The sequence below is a fragment of the Sceloporus undulatus genome, chromosome 6 (genome assembly GCF_019175285.1).
Source record: "Sceloporus undulatus isolate JIND9_A2432 ecotype Alabama chromosome 6, SceUnd_v1.1, whole genome shotgun sequence".
Classification (NCBI taxonomy): domain Eukaryota; kingdom Metazoa; phylum Chordata; class Lepidosauria; order Squamata; family Phrynosomatidae; genus Sceloporus; species Sceloporus undulatus.
The window spans coordinates 133,357,313-133,368,735 of record NC_056527.1 but is presented as its reverse complement, the minus strand read 5'-3'; the positions used below and the strand labels follow the sequence as shown (position 1 = coordinate 133,368,735).

Here is an 11,423-nt window from a genome sequence, read left to right as displayed (position 1 = left end):
TTCCTTCCTTCCTTCCTTCCTTCCTTCCTTCCTTCCTTCCTTCCTTCCTTCTTTCCTTCCGTCCGTCCGTCCGTCCGTCTTTCCCTCCAGTCTTCCTTTCTTTTGGTAATTTTTACCTTGTTCAGCCACCAAGATTATTTTATCTTGGTGGTAGAATAAGACTCATATAGTTAGACAGGTGCTTGTTGCAAAGGGATGAAGTTAGAAGGTCTGTGCAAACCTGTTTTTTTGCTCACGCATGGAGAGGATTTCCAGCAATCTTGTTTGGGAAGGATGGGTGGGAAGACAAAGCTCTTTTAGCACAGTCTTGCACTTTGGTATTCATCTGGTTTTCTAAAGCGTATAAGGCAGTGGTTCCCAACCTTCCTAATGCCGCGACCCTTTAATACAGTTCCTCATGTTGTGGTAGCCCGAACCCATGCAATTATTTTCATTGCTACTTCATAACTGTAATTAAATAGGTGTTTTCTAATGGCGACCCCCATGAAAGGGTCCCGACCCACAGGTTGGGAACCACTGGTATAAGGTAAGTAATACGTTGGGCTCTATGCAACAAGATTGTTCATGTTATTCCTTACAGATTTGGAGTGATTAAGATAAAAATTAGATGGCTGTACTTCCATCAAACCCATACATGGCTGCCTCTCCTTTGGAAATAGACTAAAAATCAGGTCGAAAACGTTCCAGCTATTTTTAAACTTGCAAGAAACCTGTTGCTAGGCACTGCTGAGCTGAAAGCTGGTCAGGCAGCAGCAGTACAGGAAATGGAAATCATCAGAATCTATGGAGAAAGGCTGAGATGGATTAGTTGCTCATCATTAGTATCCCTCACTTTTGACTCTTGCTGCAGCAGCCATTCTACAAAGCAGGGAAGGACAGAACGAACTGAAACCAAACAGAGTGAGAATGCTGATCTGGATGCATCCAATATATTTAACATCACTTTCATAGCAAAACCGTATAGGAAAGCTTCTGTTACTTCTAGGTTGTGGCTAGGTCTGTGGACCTATTCTGAGAAACAGTAGTAAAAATAATGCCATTTAGACAGTTCTTTCCACAGATGCTCAGAAGGTTTTATGTGCATTATCTCATTCATCTGTATAACAGCCCAATGTTATAACCTTCACAATGACTCCAAAAGTATTACTAGTTTAAACAATAATATACCTTGTGATGCACTATGGAAAGACAGGTAAACTCTTAGTATGCTTTGTTTTGTTTTTGAAAAAGAGCCAAAAATGTATATATTGTATTTCCCATTTTTGCCGTCTTCATAAAAGGCTCTCAGAGATGGGACAAGACTGATAGGGACTGGCTTCCTTTCCCTTCCTCCTCATCCCCTATAAAAGCCAAACAGATTCACGGAGAAAGAATGGATAAATTAATTCCTCTACCTTTAGCACCTACTCACCTACTTGAATGCAGGTCTACGTCTTCACTTGCATGGAATTCCTGTTGTGTAAAGTTGTTAAATACAAGACCACAGCATTAGGGCCTTCATCTCACAGGGCAAAGTGTTAATACTGAAATACAGAGGCACAATTTAACATGGCGGTAGGAATCGTGGGTTCTTCCCCTCACCCAATGATGTTGGGTGGTAATTCCCAGCTCTTCTTTCTCTGATGATTCTGGCTAGGGCTGCTGGGATTTGTGTTCAAGCATCATTTGGAGGGTGGCACGATAGCAGTCCCAGTTTAGCATTATGGGAACAAGCCTTATTAGTGCATTCAGCAAGTTTGCAATTGCAGGTTCAAGCACTTGAACATTGATGGATGAGACAAGCAAGGAACATTGGGGGTAAAACAGAAAACACAGCACCAAGTTAGAAGCCATTTCCCTCCTCTAGGACTCCATTTATATATCTGTAGAGCCAACATGGTGTAGTGGATCGAGCATTGGACTATGACTCCAGAGACCAGGGTTTGAATCCTGGCTCAACCATGTAAACCCACTGGTGATTTTTGGGCAGGTCACACTCTCTCAGTCTCAGAGGATTGCATTGGCAAACTCACTCTGAAGGAACATGCCAAGAAAACCCCATGCATTAGGGTCACCATAAATTGGAAATGACTTGCAGGCACACAACAACAACAACAACAGGAGACCTCCCTCCCCTGGCTTTCAAAAACAACAAAAAATGCAAAGTCTTCAAACTCTCTGGCTCAGAGATTACTGAGATCATCCAATTAAGATAATGTTTGGGAGGTTAGAAATCATGCAAGATCTCAGCCATATTATGCCCCAATGGTTTGAACGTTGGACTAGGACACTGGGAGACCAAGGTTTAAATCCTGATTCGGCTATGGACACCCGCTGGCTGATCTTTGCAAGTCACACTCTCTGAGCCTCAAAGGATAGCAGTGACAAACCTCCTCTGAAGAAAACTTGCCAAGAAAATCCTATGATAGGTTAGAGTCGCCATGAGTCAGAAACGAGTTTTAGGCACACAACAATAACAGCAATAGAGTCAACAGAAATGAAAATACTGTACTTCCCTTGGTAGCTGGAAATTGGTATAAAACCATTAATACTGTGCTATGTATACCACTGGTTGAGAACCACTGTTTTGTGGGAGTAAGAGAAGCACCTGTAGTTAGAGAAATAGAATAACAGAAACAGAATAATAAGGCTTTATTATAATGGCAAGACCTTTGTATCTTAATTTTGTATTACTGTATTCTCAGTCAGCTGGTGCTGAATCAGGATTGGTGTCATGTAGTGGCATGAGGAATAATCACTCACTCTTCCCTTCTTTAACTCTCAGGATCTTTGTCTGGGAATCATCTTCATTTTTCCCCGGTGAATTATTTTGTACCATTATGAAATGGAAGCAGTGACCGATCGCAGCATGTGTGTCTACGGTCAACAGTGGAGAAAAAAACTTGGTGGAAAATCCCAGTGGTTCAGACATACCCTAAGTCTGACCTCCTGTTTCAAGTAGATATTAAAAAATAAATGCAGGCCTACTGTACAGTTGCAATAAATGAAGTCTCAGACCCCATTTTTCCGGCTAGATTTTCTGAAGAATCACCCATTGTAGTTCAGTAATCCAAGGAGCAATAGGAGATCTCACATTCCTTTCTTCCCAAAATGTTATATGTGGATCCTGATTTTAACCCTAATAATGCAGCCGGTGATATCAGCGAGAAATACTGCCTTGCACCTGAAAAGAGCAGCTACTTTCCCATCTGTAGAGCTAAGGTAAAGTAGACCCTCTTTTGGAACACAAAGCCGTGTTAATGTAAATAGGATTACACCTAACCCTTTGGCAATCTCAGCAGCCCGTGCCCTGTATAGTAACTCCTGCACCAAGAATGATACCGAGAGAAATTTGGATTTTGGTTTGGGGCTTGCATTCTTTCCCCAGATTGATCCGCGGTCAAAGCTCAAGAGTGATCAGGGCTATTAACGGCAGCAGATAATGAAGTAAAACCCCGGAAGAGCAAGGAGATGGCAGGTCAGGGAAAGTGGGGAACCTGTAGCTCTTCAGCTTTTGTAACTTCGCCCTCCTGGATACACTTGTGAGCCTGACAGCGTCTGAAACAGGTGAAGGGACATCTTCAGGGAATTGTAAAACTCTGCTGTTTGGAAATGTCCATCAGGAGCAAGAGAAGGACCAACGTAATGGGTCTAAAGGAAGATCTGTGCTCGGTCAGAAGGACAAAGGTGGATGGAGTAAGCAGCTAAGTATTTTAACACACCATAGATAGCTAAGTGTTGAAACAAGCCAAGTGGCAACACTGTTTTCTCTTTGCAGTTCCACCATCATTTTTATGCTGTATTTTGCTGTTAATGTTATTGCTCAATATTTATTTAATGCCAATCTTTGTTTTGGGTGACGTACAAAACCAGGAGGCTGCCCCTTGCTGAGAAGGGCTTTTAATGCACATTAAATTAACAGGACTGTGAGAGGACAGAGGTAAATAGGGGTCTGAGGATATGAGGCTAGTGGCAGTGGAGGTGCTGGAGATGCCATTTTAGTAAGTGCAGGATTCAAAGACATATCCTGGTTAGTCTGGAAAATCAGTGTGCAAAGGGATGCCTTTGCATAAATGCTACAAGATCCCTTTGCATAAGGGATCCCTTTGCATAAGTACAGGATAGGTCTTCTTGATCTTCAGACAGAGGAAAGACAAGGCAGAGTGTACCAAAAAGAGCAGAAGAGTCCAAAGGCAGAGTATCTGTCTTCAGGGTGCAAATACTAGAAAGGAGTGACAGAATAAAGATGAATAGAGGAAAGAGACAAATGGCATGTGTTGTAATTTTTTTCTGCTCTCAACTACAGTTTTATCTGTATTGTGCCACACCATTCTGTACTTTCTTAGCTTCTTAGGTTGTGGTGCAGACGGCACATGGTATAAGGATCATGGGGATCACCACATGCATGTGTAATGGGATGCCTCAGTTGAGTACAGTCGGTCCTCCTTATCCACTGATTTTTTACAGTATTCATGGATTGAAGCATCCACGGCTTGAAAATATTCCAAAAAGTATACATTCCAAATAGCAAACCTTGATTTTCCATTTTATGTAAGGGACTCCATCTTCCTATGCCATAACATTTAATGGGGCTTGAGCATCCATGGATTTTGTTATCCATGGGGGAGCCTGGAACCAAACCCCAGCGGATACCAAGGATTCACTGTACTGTCCTACAGAGGTAGTTGGTGTAGGTGCTTACCATGGAGTGGAACAAGAAAGGCTGAAGCTCCTCAGTAAATAAATAGTATAATGGAGCATAGGAAGCCGGCTTTTTGTGGATGCGCTCTTAAAACAGTTGACTACATAGAGTCACAGTGTTGGCCTAAGGAATCTGTTGGGTCCTGATAACCAGCTGTGCAAGTAAGATCTTCTGGGGATTTTCTATTTCCCCAAATGAAAAGAGCAGCGGGTAAATTTTCAGACATTAAAGATGAAAGCTACTAATTAGTCCTGCCTTGAAATCTTCTCCAGGGAGAGAAAAATGATGAGAACGGAAACTTGTGCACTGACGCTGCCTTCCTTGCTCATTGCCTGCAGTTGTTTCCAGACCTCATATAATGTAACTTGTCGTGGCTAATAATCCCCAGTTGAGTAATATTGGTGTTCTTTTTCTTTTCCTTTTTTCCCCCTCTCCTTTTATCTTTCTCAGTTTGCTCTGATCTCCATGCAGGGCCAAAACAGCGTGGAACTTCTGGTCACAGTTTAGCATACAAAGGAAACTTTTAATTAGAAGATTCTGAGGATGTAGGCAAATTACAAATACTGTTATAAAATTGAATAATGTGCAAAAGAGACCGACATTCACCTGGCTGTACTCTATATTAAAATACACAACTAGGATTTCCCTTGCTGGCAGACACATGTATCATGCTGCTTAAGGTTCTTCCACAATAAATAGAAATAGTATATTTTGTGTAGATACAAACATCTCGATTAATTCAGAAAGTGGAATATGAGAAATTTCCTGTCTTTTACTGGTGACTTGAGACATGGAAACTGCTTCTTGAGCAGTTAGCTGAAATTAAGCCAAGCCACGCATGCAATATGGGAAGAATGTGGGAGTTCCCTCTTTTCATGCTTGAATCACGTTTGGACTGAGAAAAATATGATTTCCTATGAGATGCAGGAAGAATTCTTCCAGGATGCAAGGTGCAGTTAGTAATATGGATAATTTAAATAAAGCGACCATCTAACCTTGCATTCTGCTACTGGACTGGGGACTCTTGTGTAGAAAATGTTGTTGTTATGTGTTGTTGGGTGCTTTCAAGTAATTTCCAACTTAAGGCAAATCTCTCATGGGGTTTTCTTGGCAAGATTTATTCAGAGGAAGATTTGATGCCTTCCCCTGAGGCTGAAAGCATATGACTTGCCCAAGATCACCCAGCAGATTTCATGGCCGAGCTGAGAATCGAACTCTGGCCTCCAGAGTCTTAGTCCAGCACTCAAACCACTCTTCTGGTCAGTTCTGACACATGGGCCTTCTAGGGTCTTCTTGGTAAGGTTTACTTAAAGGAGGTTTTCCATTGCCTTCCTCTTAGGCTGAGATTGCGTGACTTACTCAACATCACTCAGTGGGCCAGTGGGTTTCCATGTCTGAATAGGGCATTGAACCCTTGTCTTCCGGAGTCCTAGTTTAACACTTAAAACCATTATACCACACTGTTTCAGTGCTGTGTTAATATATTCACAGTTTAATTGGGATGAACAAGGCAATATATAAAGAACTAGCAAACTACTTTTCATTTTGAACATTCAGGTAGGTAACTTGAGGGTTGTCTAGGGCCTTACAGTTTGCTCATTTCTATGTATTTGATACCATTCTTCAGTTGTTACACAGCTCTGTCCTTATATCTGTTGCCTCTCAGCTGTCAGGAATGAGGATTTCACCCTCCTTCTCTAGGAATCAAAATCTCTGCGGAGTCTTGCAAGAATATAAGAAATGCTGAGATTTTTTAAAGCTTCAAAGTGCTGCAGGAAAATCTTATATACTGAGGAGGAGAGATTACCCAAACTGCTAATTAAAAGTCAAGATTTTGCAACAACTGCAGCAGCAAGAGAGGAGGTCATCTCCCTCCGAAAGGGAAATTTGCAAAAGATATGAATGAAATAAACACCATTGAAGATATAGAGCTGACTGCTTGCTTGGGTTTTGTTTTTTAAAGAAAGAAATCAGGACATATTCCTTGAAATATTAAAGGAAAGAGCCAGCAAAAGAGTACGGTATAGATCAAATATGAATCTGCTGAGAAGTCCCAAGGTTGAGGTCAATGGGCTGAACATCATAACCATGTTTATTTGGAATAAGTCACATTCAGGCTTAGAGCCAGGCTTCGTCAGACTTAGAACAGATAGACTGAAACCAGTGGACCTTAAGCTTATCTCAGACTGGCACTGTAGTCATTAACTTACCATATTGCTTTTGATGGATCTACTCAAAGTCTAACCAAACCTGGATGCAAGCGGTTGAATTTTAGTGGAATCTAATCCCAAGTAAGTGTGGGACTGGAACATTGTAAGCCACCTTGGATCCTGTTTTGGAAGAAAGGATAGCATATAAAAGGAGTAAGTAAATAATGCCCTGCGTCGAAGGAGTACAAATATAATGCCCACTAAGCGTCTGAAGCAGAACTGTCCCTCATGGTCATCTCCCTGAGACAATCTATATTTTGGTTTCTGCATGCACTACCTTGCAACCAGGCTGTTTTAAAGGCTGTTGAACTGAGAAGGTATCTGTTGGTTTGCGATGGTCTTCCAATAAAGCTGTAATAAGGTGCCTTTGGTAATCCTCCAAGGCAGTAGGATAGGTTCGGTCCTTTCCCTCCCAGACACTATAATGCAGCTTTGAACTGTCCTGTCCAGCTGGTTCTTTCCTCCTGATTTCTGTACAGTATTTTTTGTATTGTATGGGAACGTGGCCGCCTGTCTCTTCCCCATCATTTTCTGCTGAGCAAGCAGCATCCTACAAATGCCAATGACTGGGTACCTTTCTGAGACCAAAGCTAATGTTGCGTTGCGACTGAAGTTGGATTTCTCTTGTCAGGATGATTACAAGTAGCGCTGTGATCAGAATATGACTTTGTGGTGGATGGGCTGTGCAGAAGAATGCACTGTGACTGACATTGCTGAGATGGTGGGGAATTGAGGCTTAAAACCTGCCACGTCGGCAGAATAACGGGGAGTTTAGCAGAAAGAGAGGCATTACCGTAAAAGGAGTAAATGCGATTACGTTGCCTGAATGGTACAGGCTCTTGTCTATCCCAGGGGAGTTCTGGACTCCAAAGGGAGCACCTTGCTGCTGTATTGAATAGTGGAAATGGTAAATTTTCAGGTTGGCATTAAATTACCAATATGCACATATATTTCTACGGTTGTTTTTAAAACAACGATTTGTAACACACCTTTTGACTTAAAATTCTCTAAGGCAAGATTTAACCAGACATTGGAAAAGCATTATCATCGTGATGGACGACATCAACTTCATTTAAACTGCAGTTTTTTCTCAGAATTGGGACTCAGGACAGCTTATAATTTAAAATATAGCTAAAACGCACACACACACACACCCGCATGGAGGTCTTGGATCTCTCCTGTGTTAAATTCTTATTTCACCTGTTGCTATTAAGCTAGCGTGTAAATCCAATGCTGCAAGCAGCTGATAATGGTATTGTGTTCTGATTCCTGTTTTACAGCAACAGTTGCAGGCGTACGTAGCCTGGGTGAATTCTCAGCTGAAGAAGAAGCCGGCGGTTAAGCCAGTGCAGGACCTGAGGCAGGATCTCCGAGATGGGGTCGTCCTGGCTTCTCTCATTGAGATTGTTGGTCAGTATAACGTGACTCTATCTAACCTAATATTTAGGTAGAATCTTTTTTTCCTTATAATTTGAATGCATCAGTCTGTGTTGCAGTGTCTTGAGCAGCAGAAATGAAGTCTGATCCATCTTCTTCGTGACATCCCTTCAGATATTAAAAGATGGCTATCATGTCACCTTTCAGTCTTCTGTTCTCCAAGCTGAACATGCCCCATTCCTTAAGTCGTTCTTCATGAGGATTGATTTCCAGACCTTTGATCATCTTGGTCGCCCTTCTCTGGACATGATCCACCTTGTCAATATCCTTCTTGAAATGTGGTGCCCAGAACTGGGCACAGCATTTCCAGTGTGGTCTGGCCAAGATGGAATAGAGTGGCACTACTGCTTCTTTGGATTGGACACTACAGTCCTGTTGATGAAGCCTAGGCCCTGCTTAGCTTCCAAGAATGAACAGGACCTGGGCCTTCAGGGTACTTAGACAGCACACTTTTAAATAAATATGGATAGAGACAGTGTTTGTGGAGGGGGCTTTGTATTTTGAAAACTGAAAAGTTGTCTTCCATTGCTTTTCTGTTCCTAACAGGCCTGGGGCCATTTAGAGTGAAATCCCATTATGTCTTTAGACAATTTTCCAGGTATGACATGATTTTGGTAGGGGGGGATTCCCATCTTCCTCTTCCTTGCCTGATTTTTGTCTCTCTTGTGTGAAGAATAGCCCCAAAGGGGTTATTGTTTATTGGAAGTTTCCTGATGCATCAGATGTAGTGGGCTGTCTCCACAGAAGCTTATGCTAGAAATTTCTTCTTCCCAGGTAATTTCAAAGGTGCTGCTGGATTCCTTTACGTCTTTTTAATGCTAAAACAGACTGATAGAGCTGTCTCTTTGAATTCTAATATGGTTAGTTAAAATTGGCCAAATTCGAAAGTATTCCAACAGGGAGGACAATGTTATCTAGTTCCCTTTTTAATTTTGGACACAACATTGCGGTATTGCTGTTATTATTTTGACACAGAGAGTCTTTCAACATTTTTTTCCAGATTTTCAAACTTGAATTCTTTCCCAGGCCAATATTTATTTCTAAGGAAGAAACGGTAGGGTTTGACATATGGGGGTGAAATAATACCATTCTTCTCAAAGCCTTCATGGTGCCATATGCCAGCTGGAGGACCTGGGCTTCATCCATCAGCTACAAGGGGTAATGAAAACCCCTTCCTTGCTAACTTTATTACAGGGCATATGCTTTGCCTCGTTATTCTTGTCTTTCCATGCCCTGAGAGGATGTTAAAATCATTGCTTGTACTCCCCTCAGTTTCCTAGGGGTAGCCACTGCTGAGGCTAACAACTATCCCTCTCTACCTGGAACTATTATAGTAGGTGTTTAATGTCACACAAGTCTGTTCTTCTTGATCATTATGTTGTTTCTCTTTCACAGCTGGAGAGAAACTGAGCGGAGTGCAGGTCAGTCCCACCAGCCAGCAGGAAATGAAGGAGAATGTGGAGAAAGTGCTACAGTTCGTGGCATTGAAAAAGATCCGTATGCACCAGACGTCGGCTAAAGGTGGGAAGGCTGTTTAGTCTTGTGTATGTGAATATGTGGAAATGAAATGTGCATTAATGCCAGTAGAAAGAAGCAGTCATCTTTCCTCTTTTTCTTGGCAGCATTTCCTCACTGAATACAGCTGTGAAGCATGTGGTGGAAAAATGATATAAAAGGCAAACCCAAAAGAGGGACATAGGGCAAACTTGTCCTTTAGGCATCAACTTAATCACAGTCACAAGAGTAGAGGGAAATGTTTCCCCCCCCCCCAAACTTTGTAGTTTCAACGTGCTCTCGGTGGAAATGCAGTTTAACATGCGGTATTGGGGTTGGGTGGCAAGAGACAGTAATGGCTTCATTTGGAAATGTGAAGTGCATGGCCATTTCTGCCCATTTCCTACTTGTGGAGAAGAACAGAACAGCCCTGCAGGTTATGGGCATCAGCTGAGCATTCCCTGTTGCATAAGGGGTGGGGAGAATAGTAACGTCTTTGTGCCAACCGCAGTGCACTTGAGAAGCCATACTGTTCCCTCACCTCCTCCCTCAAGGAGATGTTATCCAAGAATTCTTTATATATAAGTTGCATCAGGTCAATTTGGGCCTAAGAATTTCATGGAATCATGGGAAATTGCAAAATGGTGTTAGTGGGAGGTAAGGATGGGGAATTGGGAATTGTACCAAGCACTTTGGTGCCTGTGATACTTGCACAGTAACAAAACAGTTGCAACTGCTACACTAGTGTAGTAACGAACTGCATTTTTCCACAAACAAAAAGAGGATGCTTTTTAAATACAACCAAAAATATGCTGATAATAACAACAGATGCAAGATCTAGGACACAAAGTTACTGAAGTGAAGGAAGAAAGCTGAACCCTCTGCAACAAGTGAGTTGCTTTTCATGGTCTTTCCTCCCTTTGATAAAGCGAAGGTAGATGTTTGGAGCTGGGTGCCATCTGTATGCTGATGACACTTAGCTCTGCCCCTTCTTCTTGTCTGAATCATTTGGGGTTGTGAAGGGGCTGGAGCAGAGCCTGGATGGTGTAATGGCCTGGATCTCCCAATCACCATGACCACTGGAGTTTAAAAAACAAACCAACCTTTCTTTGCATGTAAGGTAAACACGATTGTTGACTCACAGACGTAGTTGAGCCTGGATGGGGACTGTTAACAGGAAAGATAGCCTCATAGACATGGGCCACAGTCCCAGAAGCCTGAATCTGCATCATGCAGTTAAAATCCTGCTCTGTAGGTGGCAGTCACTTGTTTCATTTGTTTAGCTTTAGGGAGCGCTCAGGTTAGTACAGTACTTGGATAGGAGACTGCCAAGGAATCCCAGGTGCTGTAGGCTATAGCCTTTCAGAGGAAGGGAAACCACTGCTGAGGATTCCTTGCCTAAGACAATCCTATGAGAATCATGGAGTCACTGTAAGTTGACAGGCGAATTAAAGACGCAAAAACACAAACACATTTTCAGAAGTCCTAACTGATGCAACTGCATGTCACAAAGCACATGGGACTGTCCCCCCAATCTGGCATAGCAGGTCGAGATGGAGTGCCCTCAATCCCTTCTTATACTCTGTAATTCAACTTATTAT

General features: G+C 42.3%; 1 protein-coding gene across 10 annotated transcripts in view; it reads left to right on the top strand.

Annotated features, from left to right (window-relative positions):
- DIXDC1 (DIX domain containing 1) overlaps window positions 1-11,423 on the top strand; it is a 58,373-nt gene that overhangs the window by 11,047 nt on the left and 35,903 nt on the right. For 4 of the 10 annotated variants that reach the window (XM_042472397.1, XM_042472396.1, XM_042472400.1 and 1 more), the window contains 2 exons: window positions 8,172-8,301; window positions 9,724-9,849. In XM_042472397.1, coding sequence (XP_042328331.1) covers window positions 8,172-8,301; window positions 9,724-9,849 — 256 coding nt within the window. Of the gene's footprint in view, window positions 1-3,430; window positions 3,676-8,171; window positions 8,302-9,723; window positions 9,850-11,423 lie in introns of those variants that run through there. The other 6 variants (XR_006104460.1, XR_006104461.1, XR_006104462.1 and 3 more) reach the window with 5 other exon arrangements.